This window comes from Perognathus longimembris, chromosome 28 (genome assembly GCF_023159225.1).
Source record: "Perognathus longimembris pacificus isolate PPM17 chromosome 28, ASM2315922v1, whole genome shotgun sequence".
NCBI lineage: Eukaryota > Metazoa > Chordata > Mammalia > Rodentia > Heteromyidae > Perognathus > Perognathus longimembris.
Window position 1 is genome coordinate 35,031,230 of NC_063188.1, and position 19,397 is coordinate 35,050,626.

The window sequence follows — 19,397 nt, forward strand, 5'->3', positions numbered from 1 at the left end:
AATGCAAGGAGGGGAGCTTCTACTTTTACCTAGAATATATCCATGATGTTTGAATTTTTAAAATTATTAACATTTATTGCTATTTTAATTTTAAAAATAGTTCTTAAAATGTTTAAAATATTACTCCAATGTTATACTATGGAGCACTTTATTTTTTCTTTATCATTCTACCCCAGTCCCTCCCTACTGACTCCAACCATGAGTTGTCTAGTTTACTTTCATCAGTGTTCAATGAGCTCCACTACTGCACTTTTTCCACCCTTTTCCCTTCATTTCTGTACCCTCCCCCACAAATATATATATATATATGAATACCTTACCATACACAAGGTAAACACAAAATCATCAAAAAGTCTTTTGTTTCCATATCTTGGTGCGCATATTTATATTCATATTTATATTTTATATAAATATGAAGGGCACTTAGGCATTATTATTTTGTGTTTCTCTCCAAAGAGTATCTTCTTTTGGTCTCATTGTGTGTGAGTATCTAGAATCCTGTGTAATTTGTATGAACCACTTTATTAAGACACCATATCTATCTTTGAATCTTTCATCCTGGAAAAATCATGAAAGGTACAGAAAGGTTTGAAGTCAGACAACTCTGTGTTCAAATCCTACCTCTGTTACCCATGTTGGTGATAGGATTACTTGCACCTATTTAAGAGGCCTAGGAGCACTTCTGGCACAAAATTAAATGGACATTAACATTGTTATTAGTGCTGCGTCAAGAAAAACATAGGATTCCACTGCTTTGGGTTACTATTCCACTTTTCTTCCCTTATAGATTCTTGTCTTTCGTGCCCAAGTACTAATTGCTTTGGCAGATTGGTACCAGTGCTTGTCACGTGACCATGGTAATGATGACTGGAAGAACATGGGCACTGCAACAAGCAACGAGCTAAGAACTCTGACCTGATATTTTATATCAATAACAGCATATACATATAACATTATGTGAGAAAAGTGAATATTAGCTGGGCACTAGTGGCTCATGTCTAAGATCTGAGAATCCTGGTTCAAAAGCAGCCTGGGCAAAAGAACAACAACAAAACTCAGTGAGACTCTTATCTCCAGTTAATCCTATCCCCCAAAAAATAGCTGGATGTGGAGCTGTGGCTCAAGCAATAGCACACTGGCCTTGAGAATAAAAGGCTCAGAGAGAGTGCCGGCCCCGAGTTCAAGTCCCAAGACTGGCACAATACAAAGGAAAAGAAAAGTATATGTTATATGAAATAATAGGAATATTTAAGCTGCTTGTTATAGCATTAAATAAGAAATTTGGGATTGCTGAAAGCCTAGGAAGTTGTAATACTGCACATAATGTAATACATACTCTTTAAAATGGACCATAGGGAAAAAACCTCATCTCACAAAATTGTAGATTTTCACATTCAGTTTGCATAACCATTATTGTCAAAGTTACTCCACTGTCAGGTGGAGCTCATACAAGTTGTTCAAAACCAACATACACTCAAGATTTCATCAGCTTAGAAAAACCCACCACAAAATACCAAGATAATAGAAGTAATATAAGAGTTTCCTAGACTCCTTCATTATGTATTATTTTGATAAACTCAATGAAAACTGCTATGATCTTTACCACATGCTTAAGAAAGAGAACTGACAACTGAAAGTGACCAGGATGATTCTAATTGGACAGATACTTGCTAGATGTATAGAAATAACTTAAAGTCTGGTATATTATGCAACAGTAATAACAATTACTTGGTTGAAGAGTTTCACTGTTGGGATTATATCATAAACTCCTAGATGTCCCTAAGGAATGTATGGCATGTCATTCGAATAATCATTTAGAAAACAATTTTAATGTACTACATTATAGAGTATTATGATTTTAGACAAATATTAGGTAAAAAGATCAAGTGTCTCACCTTAGTTAGAGGAGAAAGTACATTTAACAGTATAAGCCTTTAGTTAAACTATGTTAAGTTTTAGGAGTACAACTGTTTACATAATAATTATTTTTCTGAGTGATAAGAACACCGATACTGTCTTACCCGCTAGTGCTCTGGGACTCAGCGATTGTGCATTGACAGGTGTTGCTGGTGGATATACACAGCTGTAATTCATGCAGGTCAATAATGTGTCTACTTGAGATGTTTGAACATCTTCTGGGCAAAACATGGGCAGGAATGCAACATCAATTGCAATTTCATGGTTTAAACCTGTTGGAGAAAAAGCACACATTACTCTAAGTTCAGTAGCTTAATATGGACTCATAAAGGCCAAGTCTGTTGGTTTGATCATAATGTGTGCCAAACAGTTTCAGACTTGGAAAGAACTGTTTACAAACTGGAGATTGAACTCAGCCTTACAATTTATGAACACATGTCACTGGTCTCTGAAAGAGTTGGAACTTCATGGCAACCTATCAGCATGCTAAAAACACTTCAAAATGTTTTCCTTCCCACAGGATAGCCTTGTTACAAAAATGAAGACATGCACAGTGTTTCTTCTGAGATTCCTGAAAGATGCCATGATGGGACAGTGGAAGGATCAGAAAGGACTATTGGCCCTCCTACTGCTGGACTCTAGCAAAGCTAAGAATGGCAGTAACTCTTATTTGTGTTCAAATACACAACACAGAGTTTCTACATTCACTATTAGAACTAATAAAAGGCTGCAGTAGAAAAGGGCAAAGAGAGAACAATTAGTGTCCTGACCTTCAGCTGTCATGTCTTCATGTGGATCACTATCAGCTAGGATAAATAAAGACTTCTCTGGGAAATACAACAGTATTAAAGGCACATGTAAGTTATCAGAAGGAGGGCATTTCAAAATACAGTAGATAGCACATGCTAAAGGTATTGCCCCTAGGAAGGGGGCTATGCTGGCTGGAGCAAGGGTAAACAACCTCAGAGTATAACTATAAAACTATGACTTCCACCCAATTCCCCAATGCAGAAATTCAGGTGTTATCCTGAATAGTCCTATTCTTGTGGTGTACTTGGTGACCCAGAGTATACAGCCTTAATGCTTCTTTTATGAATCCCTTCCTGTGATTCTGAAGTAATGAGTGTGGGCCAGTGATGGGTAAATAAAGTCACTGTTAAGCTGCAAACATATTCATAAATATAGGTCCTTTGCTTTTTGTGAGCAAATAACATCAAATCCCATAGCCTTAATTTAACATACAATTAAAGGCTGGTTAAATCTTTTGAAGGCTTACTGATATTTGGCATTTATAAAGTAAAATAACTATGTTATCTAGAATTTCCCAAGGACTGTAATTCAGTATAATAAAAAGCATAGCTAACCTACAGCTCTCAGAAATGCTGTAAAACCCTTAAATGTGCACATGTTGTGATCTTATTTCTTTGGATCTGAGACTAAATTTAACTCTAAGATGTATCATTAATTTAATAACAGTCTTGATATAAAGCAAACATAGCATTAAATGTACCCATCAACCATACAATACATTATCACTTGTATGCTCAAAGAATATCATTCCATCAATGTTGTAGGAGAATCAATATACCCAATGCCATTTACTTAGTTATATGGATTTATTTTTGTCAGTACTGGAGTTTTGAACTTAGAACCTCATGCTTGTTAGGAAGGTACTCTGTTGCTAAGCAACTCCTCTGGCCTTAGTTTTACAGATTTTTATCCCTATATATTGAATCATTAGAAATCAGAGCACATAAATGATAAAATAATACAATAAAAATATACTCCTTTACAGAAATGCCTGCTTAAGATATTCCTGGTCCCATCCGCGTGGGGCATGCTTTCCGGTCCCTCCTGCAGGACAGGAGAGCCCGGGGGGCTAAAAACCCCCGACAGGTTATAATGATTATATATAGCAGGAATCAACTTTCTCAAGGACATTTTCATTCTCTGAAACAGAAAACTGTAGTTGAAGATACAGACTGATTTGTTATTCTGTTCTCTCTGTATGGCAATTTCAAGTGTGTGTGTGTGTGTGTGTGTGTGTGTGTGTGTGTGTGTGTGTGTTCAGACTTTAACTTTGAAAAAAATAAGTTGTCTATATTTGAGTGTTGGTTTTCTCTGCAATAAAAATGTTTAGATTTAGGAGACACGATTTTAAATCATGGTCTGCCTTGTACCTAACCAGAGGGTTAAATTAGAAAATATATAACTTTAAGCTCTAAAATTAAATGTGTAATCAGAAACAAAACAAAAAACCCAAAGCTCCCTTTTATCTTCCTGCCAGTAAGCTCAGAAAAAAATCACTGCCAAAGAGTAGTAATTTGCTTATTTGAAAGGAGTTATTTTTGTGTTCCCTTCAAAATGTCATTTGCTTTTATTTAGAAATGATTTTTTTTCTCGTTTTTGTGAGTCTGTAAACTATTTTTGAAAACAGGTAGGATATATTTCTCACAATAATTAATTACATCTGGTGACTAAAATGATAGGGTTTTGTCTTCACATTTGATTCTATTTATTTATTTAGTCAGTCTTGGGACTTGAACTCTGGGCCTGAGTGCAGTCCCTCAGCTCTTTGGCTCAAGGATAGCGCTCTACCACGTGAGCCTCAGAGCCACTTCCACACATTTGATTCTTGCTTTCAGATGATTTACAGACAAAGTCATACATGTTTATAATTACATGTAAGGCAGTTGTCTAATCTGTTCCCATGAGTCAGTAAAATGCTAAAATGAGGAAAAACGTTCAATTTCTGTGGTTCTCATTGAAGTTCTTGTTTACATCCTAATGTTTGTGATGTATGGGGAATCTTGTTTTAATTTTTATTTCCTCAATATAAAATTAAGGTTGATAAACCACCTGAACAGATGAAGTAAATGCAGTCCACTGAGAAACATATGAAACTTAGGTCTCTAATAATCACTGGAAATTCATACTTCTTAGGGACTTTATACAAATTCACCTGCATGCACATACACATTTCTGTGTATGATGAAGTAGGGAAGAATATGCAAGAGAGAAAAAGGGGGATAAAGGAAAATTTGATAAAACTCAGGCCAGTACAATATAGTAGCATCAATGGGGAAAATCCATGAAGTGCACTTTTTCCAGGCTAATGTGCTTATAGGTTTTCTTCCTCAGTTCATTTTTAAGATAACTAGACCTGGTCCTAAGATATTCCTATGAAACACAAATAAAAGTTTGCCTTGCCTTGGGATTGCTTTGGTTAATATTTTAGTTAGAATAATTCTGTGTGCATTATTCACCTATCGGAAACAAAATAAGTCTGTTTAATTTTTTTGTGTATCTGCACGGGTCCTAGAACTTGAACACAGGGCCTGGTGGCTGTCTTTGAACTTTTTTTTCTTTTCTCAAAGCTAGTACTCTATAAATTGAGCCACAGTTCCACTTCTGGACTTTTGGTGGTTAATTGGAGATAAGAACTTCACAGGCTTTCCTACTCATGCTTGCTTTGAACCACCATCCTCATATCTTAGCCTCCTGAGTCACAAAGTTTACAAGTATAAACCACTGGTGCCTGGCTTTTAAATATTTTTTTTATTTCTTTAAATCTCTGTGAGTACTATAGGTACATCTTTAGTTTTTTATGAGCTTATATTAGTTATACAATGGTGTATTTCATTATTACATTTCCACATATTCCCATTGCATTCCAATATATCCCTACTTCTTAGTTTGAGAAATTCAGCTTATTTTCCCTTAGAAAACAAGGTTGGTTTTCTCAATAACTTCAGTTTGTTCAACCTGATCTACCTGGGAATTTGATTTTTCAGGGGGGAATCTAAACAGATGCATTCTCATGGGAGCTTTGCTTGATAGGTCTCCACTTTTTTCTCTAAGTTACCTTCAGTGGTTTGGATGCACTGGGAAAGAAGCAGGGGATATGGGCAGAAAGTCCTTTCAATTCTCAATTTTTTGTGTCAAATAGTTGGCAAGGACTCATCAATGTTGAAAACTCCTTAATCAGAGCTTCATTTATTCCAGAATAAATGCTCCATTCCTTTTCATTTGTGTCCAACAAAACTTCCCCTTGCACTTAATGGATGTATGCATGTGTGTGGGGGAGTGTCTTAATTGTGAAAGCAAAACAGTATCTACATTTAAACTAGCTTAAATTAATAGAATTCAAAAAGAACAACAGCTGACTTACCTAAGATGGTTACTTCAAAGTGTCCAAGGCTCCGGGCACTCTTAAATTCCTGAAGTTTTGGAGGCCTTCCTTCCAGTGGTATGTACTTAGCAGGCTGAGAATTATACTGCTGAGTAAGAAACTTTTTGTGTTCTAAGATGAATTTCCGTGGAATACTTTCTGGGTGAACATAGCTGTACTTCAAGTGGTCTTTTAAGCAAGGCCTTTTCTCTTTCAACAGCTGACTCTCCCACCTATCCTTGATGAATCTGATATTCCCTGTGGTATCAGCATTGGCACTTCTTTGGCCTGGGAAAGACACAATGAGACAATGCTCAATGGAGGGATAAAGCTAATCTTTGTTCAAAACAAGTACATATTGATGAGGACCAGTTAAGCAAGTTTACAGATCAAACAAGCAAAAATTGCCGAATGCATTTTCAAAAGTAAACTCCTATTCAATGGAGGATCATGAACTAAATTCACTTTCCTAGGATATATCTTTTTTACTGTCAAATACTGTTTTTGTTTTCTCTGTTGGAATTATGGAGATTTATAATATCTTCTTTATGCTTTTTCTATGTTTTGCAAATGCTCTTAAATAAATATTGCTTTTTTCCTTCGTGATAAAGTCAAGGCACATTTAAATTCTGGCCAAGGGTACACTCCAAAGATCACTCATTATTGGTGAAATTTGAGCTTAAGACAAAACTATGCTATTAATCTGTTAAAAGTAGCATGAATAAACAGGTTCTTTTTCATGGAAAGTTCTTTTCCTTCAAAACGATCAGTTATTTTGGTAAGACATTCCTTTCATATAAATAACACAGGAAAACAAATAGGGAAATAAATTGAGATAAAAGACTTCCTCAATTCTTCTACTTCTTTTTGTTTTTGGTAGTGCTAGGGATTGAACTCAGGGTCTTGTATTTGCTAGCAAGTACTCTACCACTTGAATCATGTCCCTGGTACTTTTGCTTCTGGGGATTTTAAAGTGGGTCATCACACTTGGTTCGAGACTCTGATCCTTCTACATCACTTTCCAAATTAGCTGGCTTTATAGATGTGTACTACCATGCCTCTCTTGTTTGTGAGATAGTGTCTCATTACTTTTTGCTCAGGGTGGCTTAAAAAATGACCTTCCTATCTCTCTCTGAAGTAGTTGTAATTACAGGTTTGTGCCACACACTCCCTCCCCTCAATTCTTGATTATTCTCTATCATAAACCAATTTAGCATATATGTACAGTGAATCCAATTAAAAACAAATTCAATGCTTTTATCTACATTATAGAAAAGTATCATATGATAGACCCTATCGGGAATAGTTCAAAATTTTTCTCTTTACATATTTTGTATTTGATTGTTAATATTAAGGGTTATTTAGTAACAAATATTTTATAAGAATTCCTCTAGAATCATGCTTTAATTTCATTTTAGTTACTTGGGGTTATAATTATTCATATCAATGAAATATTCATAATTTTCATAATTAATAAGTACAAATGAAATAAGTATGAAGTCAATACCGGAGACATATTCAGTTACTGGCAGTGAATAGCAACATTTCCAAAGAATATCAGGAAAGTGACAAAATATTTTTCGAGTTCTGGGTTTGGTAAAAATAAAATGAAAAATTACAAACTAGAAGTATTGTTTTAGCTTGAATACTACTAAATGAAACAGGTGTTTTTAAGCTAAAGCACAGCAAAATTACATTTTGGTATTTTATAATTATAATGATTACTTATCTCGCTTACCCATTTTATCCTTATTTCCACTGACTTTATGTTTTAATAAGAAAAGATTTAAAGCGCTCCCAAGACAGCCCTGGGGCAGTGTGGAAGTGAGCCACACCTATCTCCTTCTGGGTCTAGAACCAGAAGGGATAGCTTTGAGATCATCCCCCACCTTGCGCCAGCGAGCATGTGTGCTCCCTTTTTTGCGCGGGCTTTGCCCGGAAGGCGGTACTATGGGAAGTGACGTTGGCCCATGAGGGAGGTCCTTGGGAGCTGCTCTTGGATGTACAAGCTTGCCAGCCTATCGCCAGCTTATGCTCAATCCTCGTCATCATCATTATATTGTAAGCCCCTCGCGATTAAATCAGATTGCTCTCTGAAGCGTCTCCGAAAAAAAAAAAAAAAAGATTTAAGTAGCTGCCTATATTTAGATTGTTATGTAAAAAAGGATACAGTACAAATATTCATAAATAGTCATGGTGATTATATCCTTTACAAAGAATATTTTGAGCATTTTATGTATGTATTAGAGAGGCAGGTAAGGGTTTACAGAGACATGGGGCAAAGGGAAAAGTTGGGTGCTGAAAGATCTACAAGGCCTGAATCGCAGAGCATTTCACTGAATGAGAAGGTCTATGCTTGGGGAAGCATATAATAGGTTTTTCAAAGGATTGTAAAAGTCAAAGGGTACCCATAATCTTGTGATATCTTTTGCTCTTTGTTGTAATGGCCTTGTTTATTAACTTTTCAATGTATATCTTATCAACTTATCCGAATATGAAGATAAGATATTAAACTTTGTAGATTTCAAAATATTTAGTACAAACCTGGTATTTGCTAAAATGTTGGCAAAATAAATAACTTTTGAATTTACATAGAAAAATACAAAGCAATCATGAAACATGTCTGAGATTATGTTATAATCAGGTTGACAAACAAACATGTAATTCACTATCACTGCAATATAGAATACTATTATATGAATATGATATATATATATATATATTTTCCTGGTTCTAGGACTTGAACTCAGGTTCTGAGTGTTACCCCTGAGCTTCTTTTGCTCAAGGATTGTGCTCTACCACTTGAACCATAGCTCCACTTCCAGTTTATTAGTAGTTTACTGAAGAAAAAGTCTTAGGGACTTTCCAGCTTGGGCTAGATTTGAACTTTGATCCTCAGATCTCAGCCTCTTGTGTAGCTAGGATTACAGGTGTGAACCACTAAATATACTTTTACAAATATTCTATGCTAATTTTTAGCTTTTAATTTTCCCTATTATAAACAATATTTTAAGAAATGTCTTAGAATATAGTTCCTTATGTGACCAATATGTAGTTAGAATCCCTGGATCGTATGATATATAATGCATTTTAAACAAATTAAGTGTTACCAACTTGCTTTAAAATGATACCTGTAGCACATTCATCTACAAAGGGAAAGCATGAATATAAACATTGTTTATATTATAGAAACAATGGAAAGACACATACATCATTGAATGAATTAAAGTTATCCATGGTGAGAGTGAATAATTATGAATGAAATAACATACTGGAGACAAAGACTGAACTTCCAATGAGTTTCCTATGTCATATTCATATACAGACAATACATTTCCATAGTATAAATCCTCCATAATCTCTTTACGTCTCTTCCTTCTCCCTTATCCTTCAAACAGGCCAACAGTTTCAATTGTGCTATATGTGTGTGCATTCTAGATATTGCAAATTAAAGCATACAGTATTTGTCATTGAGTTCAGTTTATCTTTTTCAGCAAGCTGAGCTCAAATTCCATTCACTTTCCTGAAAATAACATAATTTCATTTTTTAAGGTGGAATGATATTGCATGGCATATATATGCCATATTTCCTTTATTCCTTAGTTGTAAGGGACCCCGGCTGATTATACAGCTTGCCTATATTGTGAATAGGGCTTCATTAGCATGGATAATGCAAGTATTTCTCTCTATATTGAGACACATTCTCAAGAGTAGACTGGTAGAGTCATAAGGTGATATATTGATATTATTTTTGAAGAATCTCAATCTCCATATTGATTTCCATATGGTTGCACTAGTTTACATTCCTATCAACAGTGTATGAGGGCTCCGTTTTCTCCAAATCTTCCCCAGAATTTGTTGTTTGTTTTCTTGATGACTACAATTTGGACTTGGGTATGATAAACTATCAATGTAGGGGGGAATAATGAAAGAGAGGGCAATAGAGGAGGTTAATCTGAATAAATTCTAATATATACATGTGTAAAATACCACAGTGAAATCCCTTTGAATAAGGAATATATAGCAAAAATGAAAAATTGTATGGCAGAAAAGTAAAGCAAGACCTCTTGGAGAGCAGATAATGGCAGAAGGGAAGAGGGCCTACACAGTGAGTGAATGCAGGTGAATACGATCAAAGTACTTACGTAGGTATACCAAAACAAATCAATGAGGTCTATGGGAATATTTTATTTTATTTTATTTATTTATTTTATGTGTTTATTTTTTACATTGTTACTATCATCAATTATTGTACCATGTGCTTCTATTTTGACAGGTCCATAAATGGATAAAACGTACTTTGGGTTTTTTTTTTGTTTTTTTTTTTTTCCTCAAATTTTTATTATCAAACTGATGTGCAGAGAGGTTACAGTTTAATACGTTAGGCATTGGATACATTACTTGTACTGTTTGTTACCTCGTTCCTCATACCCCCCTCCCTCCTCCCCCTTTCCCTTTCCCCCCATGAGGTCTTCAGTTCACTTACACCAAACAGTTTTGCAAGTATTGCTTTTGTAGTTATTTTTCTTTTTTTACCCTGTGTCTCTCAATTTTGGTATTCCCTTTCAATTTCCTAGTTCTAATACAAGTATACATGGTTTCCAATATACTCAGATAAGATTACAGAGATAGTGTAGGTACAACCACAGGAAGGTGATACAAGAACATCAACAATAATAGAAGCTACAGATACACATGGGATGTTGAAAGTAGTTACAACTGTGATATAACAATTATTTCCATAACATGGAGTTCATTTCACTTAGCATCATCTTATGTGTTCATAAGGGTATAGCTATTGGGCTCTTGTGATCCACTGCTGTGACTTGCCTAAACCTGTACTAATTATTCCCAATAAGGGAGACCATAGAGTCCATGTTTCTTTGGGTCTGGCTCACTTCACTTAGTATAATTTTTTCCAAGTCCCTCCATTTCCTTACAAATGGGACAATGTCATTCTTTCTGATAGAGGCATAATATTCCACTGTGTATATGTACCACATTTTCCTGATCCATTTGTCTACTGAGGGGCATCTTGGGCTGGTTCCAGATTCTCGCTATGACAAATTGCGCTGCGATGAACATTGTTGTGCTGGTGGCTTTACTGTGATTTTGTTTGTGTTCTTTTGGATAGATACCCAAAAGTGGGGCTGCTGGGTCATTTTAGCAAGAGGAGGAAGGGGTGAGAGAGATGATGAGCTACCTTGTACAACTAATATATTTGAATAAAATATTAACTCTTCTGAGCTAAATCCAATAAATGTAAATGTAAGTAAACAAAAAATGGGAACCAAAGTTCTTCAAATATATCAACTTTGGTATATTTGACTTGGAGTTATATAAAAATATGAAATATAAGCTGGGCACCTCTGGCTTGTGCTTGTAATCCAAGATACTCAGGAGCCTGAGATCTGAGGAACATTTTTCAAAACCAGCCTGGGTAGGAAATCCCATGAGATCCTTATTTCCAATTAACTACCAAAAATGCTGGAAGTGGATCTGTGGCTCAAGTGGTAGAGCACTAGCTTTGAGCTTGAAAGCTCAGGGACAGCACCTAGATGCTGAGTTTAAGCCCCAGGACTGGCAAAAAGAAAGTGAATGTAATCCAAGGACAAATGCATACATGGAAATGTCCTGATCAAAGTTATTACTATATATAATTTACTACATGCCAATAACATAAATAAATAAAAAGGACTCAGACTGTAAAACAAAATCAAACATTTAAAGAAAGCAATACCTATGATTTAAAATAAAAGAGGCCCAAATATCAACTTGATAGTAGAACCATAAAGGTTTATTACAAGTAACTTTAAACTACAATAACTTCACAGGTCTAATGGGGCTATACATGAATGAAAAAGACAAACAAAAACTTGAAAATGATTATTCTCTATCTATTTTCATATGTGGTGGGTATTATGGTTTAGATGTGAAGTACATCTTCACTCTAAAAATAAAAACCAGCTGTTAGACTCAATCATTGATAGGTGATTGGTCCTAAGGACTCTTGCTTAAATGGATTAATTAGCTGTCGAATTCATAATTGGTAGTATTATTGGGAGGTAATAACAAAAAGGAGGTGGAGCTTCATTGGAGGAAGAAAGTCACTGGAGGGAATGCCCACGTCCCTGATGCTCTTACTGTTTCTGCTTCATGGCTCTCGAGGTAAGTAGCTCTATCATGCCTTTCCACCATGATGTTGTGCCTTGCCTCAAGCCTAAATGCTATGGAGCCAACTAGCCATGGACTTAAATCTCTGAATCTGTGATTTAAAATAATTTCTTCCTCTTTTTAGTTATTTTGTTACAGTGACAAAAAACGACTTACACAGTGGGTTAATGCAAATTAGTTAATATGTAGTACTCTGACACCCCTAGGATTTTTCAGAGCCAGGATTTTTGAACAGAAAAAAGTAATTCTCTTCCATTTTATTCTAAGTGAGAATTGTTTAGTTGTGAATTTGACATATAAATGTGAAAATCATGACAAAATTTGTTTTAACAATCAACCAACTAATAATCCATGGAAACAGCACATTTTCTGGTCCTATACACTGCAGGCTTAGAGGTAGGAATGAAGTAATATAAAGGAGTACCTACACTGCTATAGTTGTTTGTTTTGAATGCTCTATCAGAGCTAGGTAGGAAAATGACTGGTTACATGTCTGGAGCAAGAAATGCTTGATATGAGTTTGAGAATATGTTGTTAAACCAGATAGCATAAAAATCTAGCATACATTATCAGGGTACTCAAAAGTAAATATGAAAAGTTTCCTACTCCATGAAGATGGGACTTGTGAGTAGCAATAAGGGTGACAATTGCATTAAATAAAAGACATTAAATATGTGTAAATCTATGAATTCATAATATGGAAACCACCAAAACAAAAACACCAACAGACCACTTATGGAGGATGCTGGGGATCCAGTTCATTATTGTGAAAACTGGTCAAGAGAAATACAAAACCTCCATTGTATTTTTATTGAATAACCTATATAGCTAGATGATCAAATAACAAATGAGTGGAAGTTTATCTTTAGATCCTTTTCAGCTAATAAAGAAAGAAGGAATGGTAGAAACAGATTTGATCATTTTACAACCCATTATGAATTAATGAGCTAAGTATTTATCATCAGTAGCTGATGACAATGTTATCAAGAAGCAACAAAACCTTATGAGTCTAGTGAAATCGCCTAGTGATTATCTCAAAGCTTCTGTCTCCTCAAAAGAAATATTGAAAGATTAGTAGAAACTGTCAGAACTAACTTTGTCAAAATCCTAGGAAATGGTCAAGGGGTTAGAGTGATCAAGTGAATGTTAAGTCAAGGAAATGACAACTTAAAAATGCTGCCTTACTGAATAGAAACTCCTTTGTACAACTACTTAAAATAGTAAAAAACAAACAAAAAAAACCCACCTCCAAATAAATAAGCCTTTACAGGAAAAGATACTGGTGGCTCTCACATATAATCCTAGCTACTCAGGCAGCTGAGATTTGAGGACTGTGGTTCAAAGCCAGCCTGGCCAAGAAACTTCAGTCAGGAAATCTCCAATTATCCACCCCCAAACCTGGAACTGGAGCTGTAGCCCAAGTGGTAGGGTGCTAGCCTTGAGCACAAAAGCTCAGGGAGAGCCCCCATGCCATAAGTTCAAGCTGGCCTTACAATAAAACAAAACCAAATAAAAATGCTAGGAAAGCTTTGTGCTACTTTCACTTGTTCACCTCTTCTTGCTCATTCTCAACAGAGCCTCAGTTCCCATTGATGGACCCTGTTCCTGATCCTGGTAGCGGTAAAGCAGACTATACTCACATATTATTACATATTATACTCACTCTATTATTACATAGGTCTGTCTAGGATACACCTGAAATATAGATACCTACTCTGTTCCACCTAACTTGAAACTTACTCAGTCTGCAAAAAAAAAAAAAGCAAAAACAAAAAAACAACAAACCAACAAAAACATTTAGTATGGCTTGAAACAAGGAGAAGTAGGAAAATAACTCACAGATACCTGGGGCAGAAGACTGCAGTTGAGACATTAAGTAAACAGCCTAAGGCCACGGAGGAAAAGGGAGAAACTTCAGTTTGGACACATTCAATAGCATTCATGTATCCTTTAAAAAGCCAAGGACAGGCACAGTCCACATAGCATTCTCAGAAAAGATCAAAGGCCTTAAACTTTCCCCTAAGGCTCTAGGCTCAGTGACAGTCTAGCTAAGTGTTATTGAAGAAGGGTCTGAGCAGAGAGCCGATGTTCAAAGACTGGTAGAAATGGTCTTTCGTTTCAGGTTCTGTTGTTGAGAGAAATGTTTGTCAGAACAATAGCTGAACACAGCTATTGGACAAAAACTTTAGTGACATCACACCAGTAATAGTCTCTGCAAAAAAACCCTCTGGGAATAGTCATTAGAAAAAGGGGCAAATAGAGCATTCAACAAGAAAGAGCTTTAGCAAACCTAGAAATGGAAAATAGTCTGGATATTCATTTGGGATGTTATAATATTCCACTGTTTAGTTTTTAACAAGAACTCAAAGGTGTGGAAAGAAGTAGAAAAGAGCAGTTCTTTCAAATGAACAAATCAATCAACAGAAATACTCACTTGAGAGGATATTAGACTTTATAATACATACACTTTAAGACTGGCAAAAAAAAGGTGGAAAAGTAAAAATAAGTGTTCAAAGAGCTAAAGAAAAAGCACAAGTAACGATCTAAAGTAAACCAGAAAAATCAAGTTTGAACATAATCATAACATCACAGAAAAAAATCATGAAAAGGAAGTAGCTAGAAAGTCTAGAGATAATTCAGTAACTGAAAAAGAAAAATATTACAGGGTTTGATAGTATTTTTGAGCAGGCAGATTGAGAATCAGCAAATCTGATGGTCGGTTGAGGATTAGAAGCTAAAAAGAAGGATAAAAGTAAACATCCCAGGGAACTGAGGGATTAACTCAAGGTGAGCAACATTCATATTACAGTAGCTAGAAGAGAGGAAATAGGCAGAAAGAATATTTGAAGAAATAACAACCCTAAATTGCCTTCCTATGTGTAGACAGACATCCAGATATCCAAAATACTCAATGAACTTGATGTAGGATAAACTCAGAGACCAACTATGAGATAGGTTATAATATAACTTGATCATTGTCACTACTTTCAACATTCTCATCCATCCCTGCCCTACAAACCCCTTCTCTCCCTCTTCTTCATTCTGTAGGATATACATTGGATTCATGACTGCATTCTCTCCCTCTTCTCCTATCATTCATCTAACACTTTACCCTTGTTCCTACTCCACCTCTTTCCAGTACCTGCTTTCTGGTGTTTTATTTTACTGAAGTTCGACTTTGCCTTTCCAAGAAATGACATTGAATTTTACCTTGAATTTACCATATTTCAGTCATATATACTGTATAACACTCAGCATATTTACTTATAAGCATATAAACTAAATCTAGCTTCTCTATATAAGGGAAAACATGCACCCTCTGTCTCTCTGGGCTGAATTTACTTCAATTAACATAACTTTCCCAGGTCTTCCCATTTCGATACAAATGGTACAATATGTACCACATTTTCTTGATTGATTCACTCATTGAGGGGCCTGTGGGCCTTTTCTGTACCTTGGCTATGGTGAATAGTGCTGCAATAAATGTGGTTGTGCTGGTGGATTTACTGTAACTTGATTTGTAATCTTTTCCCAGGAGTGGAATTTCTGGATAGAGAAAAACCTCCATACTTCTTTCCAGAATGGTTGAACAAGATTACATTCCCACCAACATATTATATTAGAGTTCCCTCTTGGTCAGATCCTTGCCAGCATCTTTTATTGTTTTTTTTCTTGATAATGGCCATTTTAATTGAGCTGAGCATCAGACAATGGCCTAACATCCAGAATATACAGAAAACTTAAAAATTAAATCCTCAAAAAGCCAACAACTCAATTAATAAATGGGCTGAAATAAAGAGAGTCATCTTAGAAGAATAAAAATGCTCAACAATACAAATCAGAATAATACTGAAATTCTACCTCAACTTTTTATTTCCTATATGAAATATAATTACAAATCTCTATTATTGAAAGGTGTACAATATGTGCAGATACAATCTGTGATTATAAAAATCACCTTTATCACTCCATTTCTTCTTTCACATTTCCTCTCTTCATTCCATTACTACCCTCCCCTCGACTCCATCTTTCAAGTACCCTTTCCTGATGTTTATTTTATTGGGCTGTGAGCATTTTATAAGGAATTACACTGTCTGAATTCTTCCTTGAAAATACCATATTTTGGTTAATATACTTGTGCTCACTTGCATTCAACCCCAAATTGTTTACTTCTACGTTTATAAATTAATTCTAGCTTTCACGTATGGATTTTTGCTAGTTAATTGGAGAGGAGAATCTTAGGCACTTTTCTGCCCAGGCTGACTCCAAACTTCAGTCGTAGCTAGTCAGGTGTAAGCCATCAGCATATGACATTTACTAAACATTTAAAGAAGAATTAATATCATTTCTTCTCAAAACTGTCAAAAATAGATAAAGGAACACTTCCTTACCCATTCTATGAGGACAAAATTACCAACACCAAACTCTGATAAATACATTTGTAAACAAATATTGTAAGCATATTCCTTAATAGAGATGAAAAATTATCAACATTACTGGTAGAACAAAAAAAAGAAGTTATACTTAGTTGAGAAAAAACATTTTCCTCCATGAATTCTAAAATCATATTACTTTTTTTCCATGACTTGAGTCATGTGAATTGCAACATACTTCCATGCTGTAATGGCTCTCAGAAGACTTCCCTACAGTCTGCAAAGGAGATATAGGAAGCTCTCTAATTGCTTAAATTGATAAACATAATTTCTCTGCCTTTCCATAACCTCTCAATTTTATACTAGTTCTTCATATGTGAGAAGCTTGTGTTCTGTATTCTCATTCTCCTGTGGTTGTTATAGTTTACCTCATGATCACTTAAGGTATCTATCTGGGTCTGAGATGTCCATGAGCAGATTTAGTTTTGGTTCCGGTTCATTATTAGGTTTAAGTTACTTCTATGTTTCTGACACTCATAGATTTTTCATTCACATTTTGACCATATATATATATTTATATTATGTTTCATTCTTATTTTCTCTGTTTTGGGGTCATTTTGGAGCTTTTTAATCTGCCAGTTTATTTAGATGGCAATTCTTCCTTTTATTACTGGTTTAGCAGGCTAGTCTTGTATTTCTTTCTCTAGCCTGACACATGATGAATTCTACTCTTTTACAAAAGTTTCTTCCATATACTATGAAAGAGAAGGGAAAGATAAAAATTAATTCCTAATGACTAATGCCTAGGAGGTAAGTAAAATTGTACAAAACTGACACATACATATTCAAAAAAGAGGCAGGAGTATCTTTATGTAAGTGGGAAGCCCCATATTAGTGTCTATAGGGTAAACGGGCTATTCTAAGTAGATGCCAACAGACAAATCTTTGTGAATGTTAATCACCAATCTCCTAAGTGAATAATAGAAATGCAATTGCTTTCTCAGGTATGTGGCAGAGAAACAGGAAATCTAGAAATAACTACGTTTTGGGCCATAATTTTCAAAACTTAGAAGCCAGGTAAAATGTACTTTCTGAGGAAAATTATTTTAAATAATTGAGGAAGTGGAGGTGTGGCTCAAGTAGTAGGGCATCAGCCTTGAGTGCAAAAGCTAAGGGACAGCACCTAGACCTTAAGTTCAAGCCCAGTACTGGCACAAATATAAGCATTTATACTTAGTTGGAAATTTTTTTCTAAGATCATATTTCTCCTTTTGCTATTTTACTAAAACTATTTTAAATGCTCATTAAAATACTTTTAGACAAAGTATTTAATAGTAGATAACAGTCTATTTAGAATATGACTTATGAAATAAAAAATGACTCTTGGCTAGCCTATATAAATATAATAGGTAAGGTTAACACAGACAGGGATAGATGGATGGATGGATTGTGGAGTTTGGATCCAAGGCCTTATGCATGTTATCAAGCACTCTATTACTGGGCTGCAAGTTCAGTTCCTGAAAATGGTTCTTACTTAATGAAAGTCAAGATTAAAAAGTTTTAGAATAGAATTGTTGAAATACGCCATCGTCATATCATGCGACAACCAGCAAAATCATGTATCAAAATACTTTGAAGCAGGGAGCTGACAGCTTATGCCTGTAATCCTAGCTACTCAGGAGGCTGAGATCTAAGAATCATGTTTCTAAGCCAGTGGGCACAGGAAAAGTCCAGGAGGTTCTTATCTCCAGTAAACCACAAAGAAGCAAGAAGTGGAATTGTAGCTCAAGTGGTAGAGAATTAGCCTTGAGAAAAAATGCTCAGGGACAGCGCTCAGGCCCTAAATTCAATGAAACCCAGTATTGGCTACAGAGAGAGAAAGAGAGAGAGAGAGAGAGAGAGAGAGAGAGAGAGAGAGAGAGACAGACAGACAGACAGACAGACAGACAGACACAGACAGAGAGAGAGAGAAAAAGAGAGAGGGGGGAGAGAGAAACAACAACTGGAAAGGAATCATGTATGGTAGCACAAGCCAGTAATCCCAGCTACTTAGGCAGTGGAAGAAAGAAAGATGAAGTGGAAGCAAGAAAGATAGTCCCATACAAGATCTAATATGATCAAATCACTCTACAGGCCCCATACAAGAATTAGATTGTACTATAAAATAATACAATATAGTAAAGCATTTTGGAAATGAATCCAAATTTCAGTCAACCTAAAAGCAAAGAAAGGAAATAAGATTTGCTTTTAAGATTTTTCTCTACTGTCAATTGAAAAATACGCTTCCTACTTACATATGTTAACTAAAAGTGTATATTTGTAAGGATGTGCTATTAACATAGAAACAGTTTAAGTCTGTCTTTATAGTAACTTTCTCTTTAAAAAAGTGATGATTAACTTATTTATTGTGAAAAATGCACCAGTGCCTGATATGGTTACTTCATTGTAAAAGGTTTTCAAAAATGAATATTAACACAAAATGAAAGATAATTATGCCTTCCTGGAGAAGAAAATGCTTTCATTTAATATTGACAGTGGTTACATTTTGAGAGGTGCACAAGAGCACCTCCAAATGGATGGAGGAACACATGCAGCTAGTCATGAGGCCATGACTTTTCATAAAAAAAGAAAATATTTTACAGACTTCTTAAAGAAGTGTAATTTACAACCAACACTGAAAAATGTCAGCACATACTGCTGGGCAGTATTCAAGTAACATAGAATTTGAATTTCTTAGTTCATAGATGACATAAAATCATGTG

At 35.3% G+C, this 19,397-nt stretch overlaps 1 protein-coding gene across 1 annotated transcript in view; it reads right to left on the reverse strand.

The window, feature by feature from the left end:
* The window catches only part of Radx (RPA1 related single stranded DNA binding protein, X-linked), a 66,290-nt gene that overhangs the window by 14,145 nt on the left and 32,748 nt on the right, over positions 1-19,397 (reverse strand). The window contains exons 12-13 of the mRNA XM_048335332.1: positions 6,089-6,376; positions 2,022-2,189 (exon numbers count right to left, since the gene is read on the reverse strand). Coding sequence (XP_048191289.1) covers positions 2,022-2,189; positions 6,089-6,376 — 456 coding nt within the window. The remainder of the gene's footprint in view (positions 1-2,021; positions 2,190-6,088; positions 6,377-19,397) is intronic.